The following is a 19,179-nucleotide window of genomic DNA, read 5'->3' on the forward strand; positions in this document are numbered from 1 at the left end:
CGGGTCGTGCAATTATGCAGTTGAAGCCATGGGAACAAGAAAGCTTGGACTTACATTTGTAATGATGGGGTCTCCTGAGGGTGCAAAATTGACATCTGTCATACACAGCATCCTGTTGACTCTTTGAGCGATCAAGTTCGAATGAACGGCAATACGAATTTTTTTCTCAAAATGTGAAAGCCTCGTTTGGAGCACTTCCCATTTCGCAAGATGGTTTTTGACCAAAGTTTTCTGGAAGATTAGTTCCGTGGAATGGCCGATTAAGCAGCCCCCAATTTTGAGGAGTCCCTGGACAGAGTGAGCAAGAATTGAAAAAGGTTGAATCTTGTCTGAGCAGACAGATTCGACAAAAGGAGTACAGGTTCTGTACATGAGGATGCTGTGAATGTATCGGATTTGATTCGTCGATCATTGCAGCAACAATACCAGACTACGTGAGAGGAATCAAACCCCATACATTAAATTGGAATATACTGGGAATTCCTGTGTAGTGTTGTGACTGCCTCCATTGTCCACTTCCTACGGCGTATTGGTATTCTCATAAACTGCGAGTTCCAAGGCCGAGTGTGAGGGTATCAAGAGGCCGTCGGTACAACAGTCATGCCGTGAGAACGACGGGACTACTGAAAGAATGACAACGGTTGTGATGACTGACGGCAATTAGAAACAGCTTTTATAATCAAAATTAAACAGGTACTGGAACAAAGTAATCAAATACACAAGGCGCCATATTCGCTCCTGCAGGCTCCTGGCGCAGACGTCAGTAACCAGACACCATTTGCGGCACATCTGCACAAACACCCCCAAAACAAGTCAAAGGCTGTCGACAAGACATAATCATACAAAGACGCCCAGCTTCAGACACTACAGATTCGCCGTCTACTGTGACGTCTCACCCAGCTAGACCCATCCATCTCAAAGGCGGGCATGCTTCCCTCAAGCTCCTTGGGATCCATCACGGTCCCCGAGTGCCAAGGCGACAGGGGCGCCTCCAGCTCGCACAATGCGAGCTGGTGTTGGTTGTCCCAGATGCCCAGGCCCCAGTTCCTGAACTCGACGTGGAGACCCGGGTCTGACCTGGGCTGTGCGAGAACTACCGATCTGGCCATCCCGTCGTGGGGATGCACGACCGTGGTTGAGTTGCTGGGATCCGCAGGCTTGGGATCCGGCGAGTCGGCAGCAGAAGGGGGAGGCCATGTGTAGCAGCATCGCAGTCTCGGACGGCCTTGTTTCCTCAGCACGGCAAAGGCGAGCATTGCCAAGGACAGGAGCAGCGCCACGATGCCGACTGCAATGCCCGCGACGGCGCCTTTGCTCATGCGGGTGCTCTGCCCGTCCTCTGCCTCGGGGGCCTTGTTGGTGACGCCTTGGTCTTCTCCAGGACAGAGCGGCGTCGTTGCTTCAGAGTTGTCCCGCGCTACAGGCACCAGATCCGGCCTGCCCGCGTTTGCTTCCTTGCTGCTGGCCTCCCATAGAGTGAACCGGCGCGCATCCTGGTTGACCATCAGGTACGCGGCGGCAAAGAACTGCTGGCCTAGCGTGATGGTGTCGTCCGCCTCTGGCCCCTCGTTGGGATACATCAGCACGTCGGACCGCGAGTGGTCTGTTTGGGTGTCGCCGGTGGCCGGGTCGATGAAGGTGTGCGGCTGCACTAGCAGCTCGTTTGGGATGCGAACCGTGAGGCCGGAGCCGAGTGTGACTGTGACATCACCGAGGGATCTGTGCAGCGGGGAAAGGGCCAGGGTTTCTTCGAGTCAATAACCTGACAAGGTGCAACTGCCACCATGGTGGGCCTCGACTCACATATTAATGCTGGATGGGACGACAAGATTGCCGTACCACCAGCCGTCACCCCTCCCGACCCAAGAATGATCAATCTTTGAAGCGTCAAGCCAAGCATCAATGTAAGGCTTCCTAGGCAAGCTTAGCAGGGTCTTCCTCGACGGATCAAGACACGCCACAAGACTAGAGGCCTTGCTGTCGTCCTTTGAGAAGAGGCTTTTGTTCGTCCCATCAGCCGAGCCGACTGCAATATCAGCAATGGTGACGATCAATCCCGACGAGCAGTTCCTGACCCCAGGTGTGAACCTTTCTGAAAAGCCTTTACCCACCACCCGCGTCCTGTCGTAACCCCCAAAGGTCAACCCTCCGTCGACGGCCGTCTTGCTGCCCATGCCGCGTCCGGCCCAGAACTCCACTGTTCTCGAGGCGATCTTTCCCGCAGACACGAGGGCGTCTAGGACGGTGGAGTTTGGCCCGAGGCCCAGCATCGCAGACGGGGCCGCATGACCATCTCCTGCGATGCTCAGCGGAGCCGCAGGGATGACGGCGCCGGTTCCGAGAGCAAGCCTGTCGACGGTGGCGGAAGGATCGCCCGCTCGGCTTCCCGATGCGGAGGCGTTGTACGCCCCGCCGTGGAGAGTCGCACATGCCTCGGCGGACCACCCCTCGCCGCAGCCGCTGCTGGTGCTGTGGACGAGCGTCCCGTCGGCTGCCCAGGTCGGTGCAAGCGCGAGAGGTTGGCCGGGCTCCCCTACTGAGAAGTGGACGCCTCGAACGGGTTTGCCGCCGGCGACCTTGACGGCTCCGATTCGGACATGGGTGGGAGGGGGACCACACGCAGCTGGGCTGCAGAGGGAGACGGATGCCAAGAGGAGGGCGGCGGTTGCGTAAAAGACGTGGAGGAGCATTGGGAGGGGATGATGAAGGGCTGCTTTCTGCTTTGGTGGCTACGGAAATCGGCTTGCAGCTTGGGTTCATTGGACATGAGGACGGCCTTGGAATCCCGAGCATTTTTTTTTCTTCTTTTTTTTCGCCAGCGCCCCGAGTGCAACACTCCTTTTCTATATAACCACCGTCCCTCGCCACCCTTGAGAATCACTCGCGTATTTCATAGCGATCCAACGTCTTTTCTCATCACCTGAAAATAGCGATTTGGTGGTGTGTATCCCTTGGACGTGAATGCACGTCGTTCGTTTTGGAATCACAACCCAGAGCCCCTACAGTGATTGGTTACTCGGTTGGTTCGGGTCCCTTGGGACCCTCATCTAGGCTTTCTCGTTGGGCTTGGCATGTTGTTGTTGGTGATGTTTGCTGCACGCTTTCCCAGGTTTGTTAGCGCATGTTATCAGAACATTTTTGATCACGACACCAAAATCACAAGTGGATGCATGTGTGCCATGACTCCAACCTTGCGTTTGTCTGGCAAAAAGCGCCATACTGTTGTATTGATAGAACGGCGAGGTGCTTTCCGGCGGCACGGGTGGGCAGCGGGTGGCGTGGGCAAGTTGGTGCGTGGGGAGCTGACTAACGTTTTGGCTTTTTGTTCGATGAAAATTTTACCATTGATCGATTCAATGGCATCCTAGTCTGGACTAGAACAAGTTTCCTGCCCTCACAACCTTCTTTGACCCTGATTAGACACCGACAGGGGGTGTTTTGGGGGCTCAAACCGTATTTTTCTTGTTCAGCAAGCTCAGAGGTAACACGCGTTCCTGACATGCCGCAATCTTGCGAAACGGTGTTTTCTTTTTTAGTCTGACGAATTGGCGCATATTCTCAAACTAGGCCGCGATGGTCAATTCTCGGGCAATTTTCAAGGTTGGACCGACTGGTCGATCGCTGGGTAGACTACTCATCCCTTGCGTTGGCCCTGCATTGTGCTTTGGTCACGACGAGAACAGAGAACAAAACAAGCGAATAAAAATAAACCAACGGAAAATAAATGTAAAAAAAAAGAAGCGAGAAACAGATTGACATTGGCCCGGACCGCAATCCGACAAATTGGGCCCAACGTCATCTCTTTCCTTGACCTGCATCTGCCAACAAGCCCCAAGGTCGCAATCGCTTGGCTTGGCGACATGTCTTGGCTTTTGGTGTGGGACGAGGACAGGACGGACGCTGCTTTCTACCACACCACGTCACTCTCTACAAAGAATAGGGGGAGGACAGAACAAGAACAAGAAGAAGAAAAAAAAGGAAAACACATGCTATTGGCAAAACAACAAGATTCGATCTAGCGCATCTGCTGGTTCCCTGGCCTTCACTTAGTCAAGCAATACACCGAATTCTTGGCACGGAAGAGGCGAAGGTAGACGCGGTAAGTTTGACAAAAACGATCAAAGTATGGATAATCCCCTATCCGTTGCTTACACTGAACAAAAATGCCTTGGCGCCTTGTGTTTTGGCCCGTCGCAGACGGTTATGCCTGGATCCCCGACGTGACGAATCATTGGGGCGGGACGCCCCCTCACAGAAAGCCGCCGATTGCCCCACGAAAGCTTGACGTCAACCCAGACCCAAGCAGAATGCTACCTCGGGAGTCGGGCCGCGTTGCGGCATATACAACAATCTTTTGCAGATCCCGTCACTGTTTTGCATGATGGATTCTGACATCTTCTTTTCTTTGTGTGGCGCGGGGGAGGGGGAGGGCGGTTGGGTTTTGTCAGTTTAGTCACACACGTCTAAATCTGGGGACTGTCCGTTTCACGTCCCAAACATGAGTAAAAATTCGCTCATCAGACGTCCAGCGTATTGACATGTAACCGTCGGGAAGATCCTTGTCGTCGCCGTGGGCTGGACCGTCACCGACGCTATAAATCCCCTTCAAGGTTCACTTTCGGGTGTGGTTACAATGTTGCTCGATGCTCTAAACCAACACTAGCTTGAAATCTTAAAGATTCATCTCAAAGTTTCGACGATTCTTCGCAATCATAACCTCGCGTCTTTGTTTATCAACAGCCCAGCCCAACACATACACACACACACAGACAGATATAAAGCCGTGTCTGCCAGCCTTCATCTTTGAGAGATCCCAAAAGTCTTGACGACCCATCAAACCTACATCACTCTATCCTCTACCACTTTACACCAAAACCTCCCCCCAAAAATCAAAATGCGTTTCGAGACCACAGTCATCGGCCTCTTGGCTGCTGCCACCACCGCCGTCGCCATCTCGGTGCCTCCCCAGGCCGCCGTGGCAGGAGGGCTCATCGCCCGCCAGGAGGAGGCAGACTTCACTCCGACCCGCGTGAAGCGGGAGGCGGAGGAAGATGCAGCCGACGACGAGGCGCAGTTCGACACCAGGGACGTTGAGCACGACGACCCCAACGACCCGGGACACGTCGACCCAGCGCCTCCTGCGAAGCCTCCCGTCAAGGCCAGGGATGAGGCGACCAAAGATCAAGTAGACGACTCTGATGCTGCTGCTGCTGAATCTGACGATGACGCAAGTGCTGACCAGGACAGTTCTAACGATGCCCTCGACAAGAGGGACGACAAGGACAAGAAGGACGACAAGGACAAGAAGGATGACAAGGACAAGCAGGACGGCAAGCACTCGGGCGGCAAGAACATGACCAACATGCCCAACATGACCATGCCGGGGTCTGGGGGCGCTGGAGGCGCCGGAGGCGCCAAGGGTGCTGGCTCCAGCGTCGGCGTGAGCGTCATGCTGGGTACCGTGCTGGGTGGTGTCGCTTTGGTCATGGCTCTTTAGGTCTTTGGAATGATGGACTACGGGTTTCGTGCACACGGAGTGGTCGATATATCTGTTATGCGGCCATCCAAGTCTCAGATACTATTGGCAGGACGTTGGGTAACAGGGTTTCAATTTTATTTGATATCTGGAGTTTCCTCACTTTATTAGAAAATGACTAACGTGGTTCATTAGGACCCCGGACATATCAGGACCCCGGACATTTTTCAACCCAGTTTCATCCTTTATTTTCCACACGTGTTCTTTCCCCCAACAGTAATGGAATCATCAAATTGCGAAGCGCGAATTATTCTTGCTCTAAATGAGCTCCGATCAAGCAAAAAGAAAAGCATACGAAAGGTTGCATTAATATATAATGTCCCAAAATCGACACTACACGACAGAATAAACGGCATCGCTTCTTTGGCCAATCGTCGGCCAGGCAACCAAAAGCTAACGGAAAGGGAAGAGGAAGTAATTGTCCAGTATATACTGGACCTGGATTCCCGAGGGTTTCCAGCCCAGATCGCTGATGTGGCCGCAATGGCCGATCATCTTCTCGCTGCGCGGGACGCGCGACCGGTCGGCAAGCAATGGGCTTATCGCTTCGTACAACGACGCACAGAATTAAAAACGCGTTTTTCTCGCGCTTACGATTTCCAAAGAGCTCTTTGCGAAGATCCTGACGCGTTAAACGCGTGGTTTCAATTGGTGGCCAATATGAGGGCCAAATATGGCATCCAAGACTGCGACATGTACAACTTCGACGAAACCGGCTTTATGATGGGCCAGATTTGCGCTGGAATGGTCGTAACTGGGTCCGAAAGACGCGGAAGAAGGAAAAAAGTACAGCCTGGCAATCGAGAATGGGCGACTGCAATTTGTTGCATCAGTGGCGACGGTTACGATATACCCCCGTATATCATCGTCAAAGGCTTTTACCATTTGTCCAATTGGTATACAGAAGGCGGTCTTCCGGACACGTGGCGCCTCAAACCCACCGTTAATGGATGGACCGACAACGAGACTGGCCTCGACTGGGTTCAGCATTTCGACAACCATACAAAATCGCGGACAAAAGGCGTATATCGGATGTTAGTGCTCGATGGGCACGGCAGTCATCGATCCCCTGAATTCGAGGGCTATTGCAAAGATCACAATATTATTCCACTTTACCTGCCTGCTCATTCATCTCATTTAACCCAGCCACTTGATGTCGGAGTGTTTAACGTCCTTAAGCGGGCGTACGGTCAAAAAATTAACGACTTTATCCGGGCCCACATCACTAACATCAGCAAAGTCGACTTCTTTTTGGCTTTTGCAGCGGCTTACAAAAAGTCAATGACAAAAGAAAATATGGCCGGGGGTTTTCGAGGGGCGGGAATTATCCCCCATAGCCCGGAAATGGTCATATCTAAGCTAGATGTTAGGCTACGGACGCCGTCACCTAAAGAGCTTGATTTTTCCAGCACCGAAACCTGGGTCTCTCAAACACCGCACAACCCGACAGAAGCCGTTAATCAATCTACCCTTGTTAAAAGTCGAATCAACTGTCATCAGGGAAGCTCGCCAACGCCTATTTTTAATGCTGTAAAGCAGCTAGCAAAAGGGTTGGAGTCGATTGCTCATCGAACCACACTTTTGGAAGCGGAGAACCACAGCCTTCGGAAGGCCAACGAAGCGCTTAGCAAGCGGCGCAGGGCTCAAAAAACACGTATCCGCGAAGGAGGGTCATTTACCATACAAGAGGGTCAGAATTTGCTTCAATCAAATGGTGCCGATGGTCTAATATACGAAAAGAAAGATGAAAATGGGGAGGGGAGTAGTGCGCAGCCGGCGACTAAACGACGTTGCGGCAACTGCGGTAAACCTGGACATAATGCACGCACCTGTCAGGAGGATGCAGAAATGTCTGATGTACATATATCCGATTGCATTGAGGTAAATTGAACAACGCTGGCGTTGCAATTGAAATTGGAAGTAGTATTGTGCAGGAAAAGTGTCCGGGGTCCTGATATGTCCGGGGTCCTGATGAACCACGTTATTGTTTTTGCATTTTATCTCTGTAAACCTACCTATCCTGAAAGTGACCTCTGAATATCTCTTCCACCACAGTTTGCTGTACCGTATGTTGACTACGTATACGGTATTTCTCATTTTTAAAACTTCCAAGTAGCAGATGCTGCAGCCTACAGAGCGGGCGGCATCAACACAAAATTGTCACATGCATACATTATCATTGGTCTCGGGAGTTTCCCTTGTTGTCGGGTGGAACACGGGTCCCTTTTTATGCGGGTGGCAAGTCGAGACGTGAACCAACCAAGCAGAGAATCTAGATTGACTCCTATCTAGGCTGTTGATTGATTGGTTTAAATGAGTTACAAAGTAATGTCTGCATAAAGGAGGTAGGCCCGCTGACAGGGACCCAGCCTCTGTAAATATCTATCAGAGTTGGCCACACACAATTGCAAGGAACATCCATACCGACATCTGAATCCTTTGGGGCTCAGCATCTTGTAGCTAGCAAGCCTGATTGCCATCCATGATTTCATGTGACTCGGGTTCCAACTCAAGCCACGCAAGATTTGCCAATCAACTCGTCCTTCTACCAGCTCTCAGAACCTTGCAACACTGCACACGTGTCCGCGAAAGTAGTAGTAGTAGTAGTATTAGTTAACGCCGGGCTCGGCCCGGCTTGTTAGCCGGCCGTTAGCAACCTCCCGAGGGGTATCTCGGCGCGCGTTCTATCTTCTTTATTTACACAGGGGGAAAACAAGGAGGGCAGAGGCGGATCGTGCCTGACCGGGTTCGGGCCCGGTCCTGCTTAGGGGGTTAGTTCACTGACGCGACCCCGTGCCTAAGGTGCACGGAGGGTTCGTCTGACGGCTTGTGCCGTGAAGTGTGGGTGAAAAGGCAGTAAGTCTATTCCTCGTCAGAGTTCGAGTCGTTTACGATCGGTGTCCCTAGGCGTAAAGTGCGTTCGTGGCGCGCGGGGCGCTGGCGGGCCGCTCTGGGGCGGGCGCTGAAGTAGTTGGTGGCTATCGAAAACGCCTCAAAGCTTTTCGGTTGCCCGAAGCTTGTCTGGAAGAATTTCCAGCGTTGGGCGCGATTTGGCGGCCCGGCCGGCCGGTCGTTATTAGGCCACGGCCAGTTTCTCCACACCGCCCGCGAATAGCGGCAGTGCACCGGGTGCTCAGGGGAGGTCCGCTTCCAGCACCAGGCACACGAGGTGTTTGCATCCTGGTGGTTGAAACGGTCATGGTAGGCCTTGAAATCGCCGTGGCCGGTCCTCATGGCCAAATAATGGCCCAGTAGGGGTCTTGGCAAACGCAGTTCCTCGGGCTCCTTTCTCGGTGTGTATTGGAATTTCCATTCCCTATATGCGGGGGACCGTTCACAGAGTTCTTTACGCCACCAGTCCTTCTCTATATTCGAAAGAATGGCTCTGAGGACCGTGCCGGCACCGCTATACGTGGTTTGCTGAGCCCTCGGGTCTGGGTCCGGCGGTCCGGCGGAGCCGGCCTTGGCCAGCTCGTCAGCCCGGTCGTTTCCCGGGATTCCCTGGTGCCCAGGGCACCAACGGACCCGAACCTCGGTACCTTGTTTTCGGAGTAGATCGACAAGGTTATGGAACTCCAGAAAGGCCCATTGGGACGAACGCGGCGCGTCGCCTCTAAGACCCCAAATAACCGAGGTGCTGTCCACACAAATCCAAATCCGGGCGCCTGGCTGGGCCTTGGCTGCCGCCTGTAGCCCTTTTAGGGCGCCAATCGCCTCGGCGTCGAAAACGTGGCTTTCCGGCGTAATAGATGCGGAGCCTGCGGCAAATTCCAGGCCCGCCCTAAAAGCGGCCCATCCGTACCCTATTTGGACGCAGTTGTTTTCGTGTTTTTCCGAACCATCCGTATATACCACGATATCGTCAGGTGATACCATGTCCAGCCATTCGATAAAGCGGCGGGCCGCTTCCTCTTTCGGGACTCCTCCGGTGGGGTCAGTGCGAGAATCCGGGGCATTGCGAGGTGCGCGCAACTCTAGTCTCCGGATCCGCGGGAGAAGTTGTGCAGCCGTTTGCAGGGTCGTGGCCGAATGGCCCGAGTTGCGGGCACGAGGTGTTTCACGCAGGCGGCTGACAAGGGGGTGCCCCTTGTCCGCGAGCCTTAGTCGGGCGCCGTATTTCAGGCGGGTGTAGGCCAGCGCGACGCGGGCCGAGGGTAGTCCTGCGTCCCTGAGAACAGTGGACGAGGGGGTGGTTTTATACGCCGGGAGGATTGCCCGTGCCGCTAAAACCAGCGGTTTGTTCAATGCTTTGAGGAGTCCTCTTTGCTTGTGCGCTGGGTTGTACCATGCCTCGGCTGCGTAGGTGGCCGAGGAACCCACGCATGCCACCGCTGCCTTGCGAAGTGCAGCCGCAGGCGGTCCGTATCTTACTGCCCCAAAGCTCTTGAGGTGGGCAGCGACCGCCATTGCTTTGGCAGCCCTTTCGGCCACGTGGCGGCGCCCGTCTAGCCGTCGGCTGAACCAAAAACCAAGCCAACGCATGCCCGGGTAGCGCTCGGCCCCGGAGGCGCTTTGTCCGCGTCGACCGCCCGGTAGTTGGACCGGGGTAACCGTTCTACCATTAATCCGGATTTCCGGGTTGCGACCGTGCCTTTTCTTAGTAATATGGATCACCTCTGTCTTTTCCGCTGCAAAATGGATCTTCTCTTCCGCCGCAATTTCGTGCATATCCCGGAGTTTATCTTCCAGCCAACGTACGTTTTCCTCCAACGAGGGTGACGATTTCCATGTAAGCACGTCGTCTGCGTATGCCAACCGCCACTTCGTACCGTTTTTGACGAGATACGCCAAATATAGCATATATAGGATCGGGGAAAGGGGAGACCCTTGCGGGGTGCCGCACCCAAGCCGCCTAAAACCCGTGGTCGTACCCTCCAGCCGGACTCGGGCCTGGCGGCCGCTTAAAAAGTTAATCACGAACCTGAGGAGCATTTTACTAAACCCGAGGCTCCGCATTTTCCGTATTAATCGCCTATGGAGGAGGGCGTCGAAGGCGCCTTGGACGTCGCATGCGACAAGGGTAACTTCCTCCCCGCGAGCTAGAGCCTGCTCGATATCGTGGGCGAGGGCACAAACCAGATCCGTCGCCGATCGTTTGGGTAGGGCACCGCCGTGGGTGCAGCTAAGGAGCCCGTTGTCGTGTATGGCCCAAGCTATCCGGCGTGCAACGAGCCTCTCGAGGCCTTTTCCGATGCAGGAGAGGAGGGCTATAGGCCGCCAGGATCGAACGCTGCTCCGGTCTTTCTTCCCCGTTTTCGGTAGCATCGCGACTTCGGCCTTCTTCCAAGGCGCTGGGGGGGGAATGGCGCAGTGGTTAAGCGCCATGGCTGTTACTTGAGTAACGTAGGTTCGAATCCTGCTCCCTCCACCTCCTCCCCGCTTACCTGGCAAGGATAACCCGGCTGGCTATCGACAACAACCACCCGCCTGTGCCGTCGAGCCCACACTTGTTGGGAACTTCGTCTCCATGGCTACAAACGACCGACAGCTCCGCTGTTTGGACACAGGCCCCTCTCGATGAAGAGCCGTCAACTGCCGTCAGACGAATCCTCCGTGCGCCTGAAGGCACGGGGTCGCGTCAGTGAACAAACCTGTAAGCAGGACCGGGCACGAACCCGGTCAGGCTCGATTCGCTTCTATGCCCTTGTTTTCCGCTGTGTAAATAGAGAAAATAGAAAGCGCGCCGAGATACCCCTCGGGAGGTTGCTAACGGCCGGCTAATGAGCCGGGCCGAGCCCGGCGTTAAATAATACTACTACTACTACTACTACTTCCAAGGCGCTGGGAAATGTCCGAGTTCCAGGCAACGTTGGTAGAGCCTGCGCACCGGCTCGGCCAACGAAGCCCATCCGGCTTTTAGTAGCCGGACGGTTATTCCGTCGATGCCCGGGGACGTGCTCGTAACCCCAATGCAGGAGCGCTCCGCCTCTTCCGCACTAACCTGGGTGTCCCAAGGGATTTTAGCCTCGTCCGGCGACCAGGCCTCCAAGGGGTCTCCCTGCAGGTCATCCTCCGCCGAAAATCGGCCAAGCACCTCCCGTTGCAGTGCTTCCGCTTTTGCTAAAGGCTCGCTCACTTGCTCGCCGTTAATAACCAGCGGCGGGGACCGGAGGCGTGGTCCGGCTCCCAGCCAGCCCACCATGTTCCACAAATCCTTATCGTCGCGCAGTTGGTCGATCCGGTGCCTCCAGTACTCCCGCTTCGCGGCCCGCACCCCTTTCGTATAGGCTTTTTCCTCGGCAGAGGCGTCTGCCCTATTTACAGCGCTCCGTTTAACCCGCTGGAATTCGGACCAGAGCCGCTGGCAGTTTTCGGTCCACCAGGGAGCCGAGCTGTCCCTTTTTCCCGCCGGCGTACCCACGACCCACGTCACTTGCTCCCATAAAGTTGTAAATTCAGCTACCCACGCGTCCAATGCGTAGCCATCGGCCGCGGATCCCGGGTCCGGCATGTCTTGCATGCCAAAAGCAAGTAGCTCCGCGAACTTTGGTAACCGGTCGTCCCTAACCGAAACGTTGATCGCCTCCGGGCGGGGGGCGCCGCGCGTCCGCAGCGTGGTATAAAGGGATTCGTGGTCGGAGCCTGTGTAAAGACTGCTGTCAACCACAGTTATTGTGCTGGGGAGGTTGGAAAAGACCATATCCAGTAAACCCCCGTCGCGGTGGGTGGGCACGCCGATATTTCCTGTGAAACTCATCCCCTGGGCTTGCGCCCATGCCGTCAGTTGGTCCCCTCCGCGTGCGTTTGCGCGGCCCGGCTGGTATGCAGCAGCCGCTACGTTAAAATCGCCGCCTAGCACCGTGGGTCCATTTGGCACGGTATTGCATACCATTTCCAGCGCGGCTTCAGTGCCCGGAGCCCTATATACGTTAACAAACAGTATTCCGTTAATTTCGAGCCAGAGTATGTCCCGCGTATTTTGGCCCTGCGGTAGCCGTCGTTGTGCGGCCCTTAGGGCTGCCCCCTTCTTGACGTAGGTGAGCACCCGGGGCCGGAGCCCAGTTATGGCTTCGTAAGTGTTGGCGTGCCATTCGTCCACTGGCGCAAAAACATCATAGCCCGGGTGCGTTTGTGTAGTCGTATTTAGCCCGCACCATGGCTCTTGAACGTTAACCAGGTCCACCTTTCTCTGGTGGCACAACTCCAATAGGCTCAGATGCACACCCATCCTTTTACCTACGTTGGCCCAAACTACGTCGAGGCATTCCCGCTGCATATTGCCGAGCGAGTATTTCGTCATATTAATCGACGGGTTGCTTCCAAGTCTATCCCATCAGCGGGGCAAGGTTCGGCAGCCGCTGCGTCCTCCTCCATTTCGGCTGCCCAAACGATTTCGTCGTGCACGCGTTCCTGTTCAACCTGCAGGAAGTTACGGATGTCCGCCCCTGCCGCCTCGCATGGCCGCGCTCTTTTGTTTGAAATGCTCGATCGGGAGCTCGAGGTTTGCGAATGCTGCGATAAGGTGCTTAGGACCGGGATTGCAGGTGCTGGCTCTCGGCGGGCCGTTTCGGCCCGGTCGTTGATAATCGCGGCACGGTTGGCACGTCCGATTCTGCGAATCCCCTTAAGTTTACGCTGTGAAGGTCGTTCAAACTTCCCATTTACCACCAAAGGTCGGGCAGGGCAATTCTCATGTCCGGATGGGAAATGGCCGTGGCAATTAACGCATTTGGGGGCTGCCTTGCACGGCTCTTCCTCTGTCGCATGTTTTGTTTCACCACATATGCCGCAACGCGCTTGCCGTACGCAGCGACGTATTTCGCAATATCCCTGGCAACCGTCGTGGTGGTGTGTAATTTTGCGTGATTTTTCAACCTTCCGCGCACGTCTCGACACTCCAAAAAGCTGAAAGGGCTTTACGGGTTAAAGGAAAGACACTATCCACGTGCCCTCAGCCGTATGTGGGTCGTAACCATGTTTGGAAATATGCCAGTTGACTGGCTGCTGGCCTGCTGCCACGGTAATCTCCTCCTGGATTACCTCATGTACGTCCTTTCTTCCGTCCAGGCAATTGAGCGTTCGGGGCACTTCAGAAACGGCGTATGTGTGCCAGGTTGTCGGGACAGTGACTTCCCGCGCGTCCAATGCGTCCATAATGGCCTTGACCGCGCTGGGGTTGAGGAGTTTTTGCCGTGTTTCCTCAGAGGCCACCGTAACACCCCAGCCCGTGGGGGTACGCTTGGCGTTTGGGATTTCACTGTGTGGCACCGAGACCAACTCGGCCAATTTGGTCGTTACCGCGTATGGCTCCCTCGTCACCATCCGCAATTTGTCATTTACGCGGATCAGGATGCGGTTGGACGGCTGTTCTGTCAAACGTTTCGGGGCTTGGGAGCGGTCCCGGCCCGATTGGGAGGGAGTTGCGGAGCTGTCAGGTGCATTGCCGGGCGTCGTACGTATCGGGTACGAGCGCGTGGCCGGGGTTAAAATTCGCGTTGGGGCCGCCGCTGGTGGCGTGGCGGCTCGCTCGGCCCATGTGACCGATTTGTTAGTGGGCGTGCCTCTGCCTTTAGAGGCCGACGACGCCGTGCCCGTCCTCGTAATTAAAATGCTGCGCCTTTCGCTGGAACTGGTCGGCGAACGCGACGGGGAGCGCGAACGCTCTTTTTCAGGGAGGGTGCGACTGAGGAACCAGCCGCTGATCACGTCGTCAAGTTCAAGAACAATTCTCCTAAGCGCGGCGTCCTCCGGGGCCTGTAAACTTTCGAGCTTGGCTGCAAAGACCTCTTCGAGCCAGCTGCCGACTGTTTCCACGTTTTCCAACTCCTGCTGCAGTGTTTTGATGGCCAGGGCCGGGAGGCTGGAGTACCTTCCGCGGCCAGCCGGCTCAGGCGCGTTAGCGGTGCGCGTGTCGAGAGATACGTGTCCTGACTCGGCCTGGCCCTGCGGCAAAGCCTGCGGCGTGCTCTGCGGGCGCGCGCGGCGGTTTGAGACCTCTGGTGAGGCCATGACGACCGGCGCCCGGAGGGCGAAAATTCTTCAGCTGTTAAGCTTATTGGTGTGTTTGGGTGTGAATCGCTAACAAAGGTGGGTCTGACCCATGAATGGTGGAGGATGCTTGACGTGTCCGCGAAACTCAGCTGACAGTGGAGGCCAGATTGCAACATCCACCAGCTCGGCTTAGTTTAACCAAAGCCTCCAGCAGGCAAACGAGCGGCCAACCTGGCCATTACAGCCAACTGCAGTTCAAGAAACATCATGTCAACCTTGGCAAACATTATAAAACCAGCGGCACAGCTCAAAGGCTCGTGACTTTCTCAATAGTATTTCGACTTTAAAACATACCTGGGGAAAAGGTCCGCGTTGCGATCCACAGGCCACAAGCGTCGTTGCCTTGAAAGTTGCTAAAGTCGAGCTGCTCCCGGCTGCCGAGGTTGCGGCCACCGATGCCGAAGCTGGTGAACCTCAAGACGCTGTGGTAGTAGTGGACGTTGTAGCTGGTGGGGTTCGAGAAGAAGTTTGTGCCGAAGCAGTCGTAGCCCGTGTAGGCGTTGACGGTGACGCTCCTGCCCGACTGGCGCTTCTCGACCTCGGCCCGGCGGTGCGCCGGCACGTCCTCGGGTGACATGTCAATCTGCGCCCGCAGCCACGCCCACGACTTGGACCCGGGCTCGGCCTTGTTCAGCCCCTCGCCCACCACCTCGTAGTCGTCCGGCATGGGCCCGAAGATGTCGACGCCGAGGAGCGTGGCGTTTTTGAAGGACTCCGGCTCTCCCGTGGCCAGGTTGCGGATAACCAGGGATGAAGAGGCCTCGGGCCCGGATTCGACGGTGATGGGGCCGGCGGCGGCGAGGAGGGGGAGCACAAGGCTCAGAAACAGAGTGGAGAGCTGCATGTTGCACAACGGAACGAGCACTGGGTTTGAGGAAGAGAGTTTCGAGGTTGGAATGTTGGCTGGCTTCCGCGGCTGGTGCTGCGCTGCTGCTGCTGGACCATTCTCGATGATGGCAATAAACGGATAAAGGTGCGCTTTATATACCTCGATGGTCTTGCTTTACTACATCTGTACTAATGACCTAAACTATCTCCCAACCATTTGCTGCAGCTTTGATTTGCAGCTTCTTATGCGCCGTTCCCAAGTCCACGTTCCTTTCACGGCGAGACGACTTCGCTATGTCGTACATGAGCCAATAGCCTCACATATTCGCATGGATGCAGCAAGTGCAGTTTGTGTAACTGTAGGCCGTTTTGGCTCTGCGGCCTCAGTCAGCACAGCTGACAAGCCAAGTCTTGGTAGACACGAGACCGCCAGGTCGATCCACTAAGAAGCGGTGGCCCGCTTGGCCTACCGTCAAATTAACATTGGCAACCTCTCTTGGCGCCATGGAGTACCTGGAATGCTGACTAGTCAACAACCCAGGCAAGCATGTTCCAGTCAGCAGCAGGGTGCATTGCATGCCAAGGAGCTTCTTTCCAAGTCCTTTTCAGCCTTGCCTATATGTTTGCTCTTTTTTGCGATTTTGCAGCTGGGGACCTAGGGCTAGCAAGCCGTCCCCTGTTAGACCTGTTGATCGATTATAACCGCTTCTGTGTTTTGAACTTTTGCATTTGCCAAATTTCGGTTATAAGAAACGCCAAAAAGGCATAAGGACGCTAGGCCGAATTATGATTGATTGGCGATCCCGGCATTTTATACCGTTGTTCATGTCAGGGAGAAATGCTTTACGTGATATATGGACTAGAACTAGTGTGCTTTTTTGCAACTTTTTACCATGGTGGCAAGGGTAAAAATGCCTCCTTTGGCTTTGTCGTCCAGTAGTGTGGGTCATATGGGTGCTGCAGACTGTGGTCATGGTTTTGAACGAAAAATTTGACTGAGGTATTTGGTGGCTCCGGCGATCAGTTAAATTAATAGAGGCCCACGTATACACATACGGCGACAAGGGGTGATTTTTTCGCCTGATACCGTAGTAAAATGGTGGCAACGGTAAACATCCCTCCCCTGGCTCTGTCGTCTAGTGATGTGGGCCTTACGGGTGTTGCCGACGATGGTAGTATTCTTGGAGACAAGGGAATTTGGGTACCTACTTAATCCCTCCCGCAAACAAAGAAGCTGGTAAAGGCCCACGAATATACATAAGGCAACAGGGGAGGGATTCTTTTCGCCCGATTCTATAGTAAATAGTATAATATACGAAGTAAAATGTCTTTTCTGTTAAAACCATGGCTTATTTCGCAGATTGTTCTCGCCTAGGGGGAAAAGAGTAGATGAACGAGCCTGGATCGCTGTATTTGCATAAAGGACTGCAGCAGGGAGCCTGAGATGTAATTTGTTCCTAATTAATAACGGCATAATACCCGTAAATGATCTCCACTCGCTGGATCTGTTCAAAAGTATCCACCATTACCAGATCTTGTGCTAATTATACTTTTGATTTCCTCTTTTCCACAAAAAAGAAGACAAAGAGGAAGCAAGAGCAAACTTAAAAATCAATATATTTAGGTTCAACTCCAGGCTCTGTCCTTAAGCAGTTTCCTTAATCTCTTTCTCAAGACTGAATATCTCCTTCTTCTCCATTCTATTTTTATCTCAAAAAGCCAAGCAAACAACACCAAAAAACATCATCATGCAGTTCAAACAAGCTCTTTCCGTTCCCATACTTTGCGCTTTGGCTACCACCATCTCAGCAGCCCGCCCCTCAAGTCCTGAAGAGCATTACCAGGAGAAAATGTACCCTTTGTCGGATATGGACAGCGAACAAACCATCAACGGGTGTCTAGTCTGCATTTTTGCCGGGAGCTTCAAACCTTCCAGGACCCTTGGCGATTGCCTCGGCGCAAAATGCATCAAGTTTCATCAATCGGATTATATTACGGGTATCAGAGTCAGTGTCGGGGAAACCTGTAACGATGTCAGATTGGGTCGGACTTTAACGTCGTGGTCTGTCCGGGTTAATCCGAGCGAGTGTTGAGCGATTCCGGTCCCGCTGTATTATAAAAGGCGTATCTAGCACGATTTCTCTCTTCCTTTTTTGGAAAAAAAAAAAACAAAGAAAATAAAGAAATTCTACCGGAGGAATTTCTTTCACAAGGCAAAACCTGTGTAGAAACAGACGCCGTGGGGTGCGACAAGCTGACGAAAGAAACCCATCTCGTCTAGAGCGGTGTACGTCACAAAATACAGCAGCTTCAGACTGCTTGTCTGCCAGGATAACGTGTAATGCAAAGATGGTTTGTAATTGTTTGTCCGAATTGAGGTTTGGTCCCGTAGAGTCGAATTGATTCAGAGGTGCAGAAAGGTATTTTTCTGGTGAACAAAGGCCCACCCACAATAGGGAGCGTACAAGTCCCAACGGATGAATGTGGGTCAGCTTTGTAACCTTTTCACTGGTAAGCCGGGGCGCAAAACCCAGGGGATATAATCTTGGCTTTCCACAGCTCATGGGATAGATTAACGGTCGCATTGCTGACTGGACATCCACAGCCGCCTATACTAATTTCTATATTCACATCGCCCAAACGAAGAGTTACCGGGTCTGCTTGTCCCTGGCGATTGCAGAGTGATCCGGAAGATGCAGTCTTTGCCACGAATCGGTCCTTGATCAGACATCTGTATCCTAACGTTCTTGCCTGTTTGATGCCGATGCTTCTCATATTCCAACGGGACGAGTCAAGGTCTCCAGGTCAAGTCCGCCCAAACGCCACGAACAACTGATTTCCCTTGACCTTAAAAATGCTTCTGGTGGAACTGATGATTGGACTTTTGCTCTGACGAACTGAAGTGTGCACCACAGGATCGACATGTATGAGCGGGGGGCTCAGACGGGCGGCTGGGGTAAGCGCCGGCATCATCAGAGCGAATAGCCAAGCTTGGAATTTCAGGAGATGCCGCATTTGCCGGTGCGATTGGGGCAGCCATCGCTCCGATGGCGAGAAAGGATACTAGTTGGAAGACTTTGTTGAAGAGCATTTTGGACGTCAAATTTTTAAGAACAAAGTGTATTGCAAAAGTGCGATGATGGCTGTATTGGAAGAGTCGTGTAGGGTAAAAGTTTGATATGTACTTGGGGGCTGTTCGTTGTGGGCCCCCTCAAAGAGGGGGTTACAAAACCTTGATTTTCGAAAAAACCGTGGGCCAGCAAATTTGTTAGCAGATCGCTAACAAAGTAGCTCATGAAAGTTCGATTCACGTTCGTAAACACTACACCCACGAAAAAGGTTAGAATTTGCAGATAAATTGAAGCCGTGAATTGCGCTGTAGATATCTATTTCTGGAGTTTTGGCTCAATCGCCCTTTTCCGGTCGCTCAAGCGGTCACAAGGCGACCCGGGTACTTCCAACTCATCCTTTCTACCACCCGGTATTGGCGGCGAGGAACGGTCTTCAAGCGGTCTCGTATCCTGAAGTTGACGGGGAGAGGGTGTAGCCAATGGTATATACCGTGGGAACGGTTTGGAAGGCCTGTTTGGGGCGGGAGGTGAGGCTGATTGCGAGGATCGTGATACGCATATGCTGATAGAACAGGCAAAGTCGGTATCCACGGTAATATTGATCTGGGTACTTGTATTTCCAGCTGAAATTGGCCCTTTATCGACGAACCATGACTGTGAGGGCTGTGAATCGGTCTTCTTCCTTTTTCCAGGGCGTTCCCTGACCGCCGGAACGTTCTCCGGCGTGAAGCCGAGGTCCTCCAGATATCTCTT

The 19,179-nt window shown here is 53.8% G+C and overlaps 4 protein-coding genes and 1 pseudogene across 5 annotated transcripts; 2 read left to right on the forward strand and 3 right to left on the reverse strand.

The window, feature by feature from the left end:
- Positions 1 to 857: 857 nt before the first annotated feature.
- On the reverse strand, positions 858 to 2,710 carry MGG_15517 (uncharacterized protein; the record flags this gene model as incomplete). The annotated part of the gene is made up of 2 exons (XM_003713315.1): positions 1,804 to 2,710; positions 858 to 1,719 (listed from the first exon to the last, which is right to left on the reverse strand). The coding sequence occupies exons 1-2, from the start codon at positions 2,688 to 2,690 to the stop codon at positions 858 to 860; spliced, it is 1,749 nt and encodes a 582-aa protein (XP_003713363.1). The 5' UTR covers positions 2,691 to 2,710.
- On the reverse strand, positions 2,692 to 3,538 carry MGG_15518 (uncharacterized protein). Its single transcript, XM_003713316.1, has 2 exons — positions 3,312 to 3,538; positions 2,692 to 3,100 (listed from the first exon to the last, which is right to left on the reverse strand). The coding sequence occupies exons 1-2, from the start codon at positions 3,499 to 3,501 to the stop codon at positions 3,048 to 3,050; spliced, it is 243 nt and encodes an 80-aa protein (XP_003713364.1). The 5' UTR covers positions 3,502 to 3,538; the 3' UTR covers positions 2,692 to 3,047.
- Positions 3,539 to 4,838: 1,300 nt separating this feature from the next.
- MGG_10460 (uncharacterized protein) lies at positions 4,839 to 5,596 on the forward strand. Its single transcript, XM_003713317.1, has one exon. It carries the CDS (start codon positions 4,895 to 4,897, stop codon positions 5,495 to 5,497), a length of 603 nt encoding a protein of 200 aa, XP_003713365.1. The 5' UTR covers positions 4,839 to 4,894; the 3' UTR covers positions 5,498 to 5,596.
- A 5,236-nt stretch (positions 5,597 to 10,832) lies between these two features.
- MGG_20005 lies at positions 10,833 to 10,904 on the forward strand (annotated as a pseudogene). Its single transcript has one exon. The product of its transcript is annotated as a tRNA-OTHER (tRNA).
- A 2,480-nt stretch (positions 10,905 to 13,384) lies between these two features.
- Positions 13,385 to 15,371, reverse strand: MGG_10463 (uncharacterized protein; the record flags this gene model as incomplete). Its single annotated transcript, XM_003713318.1, has 3 exons — positions 13,385 to 14,513; positions 14,688 to 14,715; positions 14,822 to 15,371. 3 exons carry the CDS (start codon positions 15,369 to 15,371, stop codon positions 13,400 to 13,402), a joined length of 1,692 nt encoding a protein of 563 aa, XP_003713366.1. The 3' UTR covers positions 13,385 to 13,399.
- Between the last annotated feature and the right edge of the window lie 3,808 nt (positions 15,372 to 19,179).

The sequence above is a fragment of the Pyricularia oryzae genome, chromosome 2, assembly GCF_000002495.2.
Source record: "Pyricularia oryzae 70-15 chromosome 2, whole genome shotgun sequence".
In the NCBI taxonomy this organism is placed as follows: Eukaryota; Fungi; Ascomycota; class Sordariomycetes; order Magnaporthales; family Pyriculariaceae; genus Pyricularia; species Pyricularia oryzae.

Excerpts from the sequence above, each read along its gene's own strand:
- MGG_10460 (XM_003713317.1), top strand. The coding sequence starts at position 4,895 with ATGCGTTTCGAGACCACAGTCATCGGCCTCTTGGCTGCTGCCACCACC.
- MGG_15518 (XM_003713316.1), bottom strand. The coding sequence starts at position 3,501 with ATGTCAGGAACGCGTGTTACCTCTGAGCTTGCTGAACAAGAAAAATAC. Across the intron at positions 3,101-3,311 it reads ATCGAACAAAAAGCCAAAAC|CGTGCAGCAAACATCACCAA; the intron begins GTTAGTCAGCTC and ends AACCTGGGAAAG.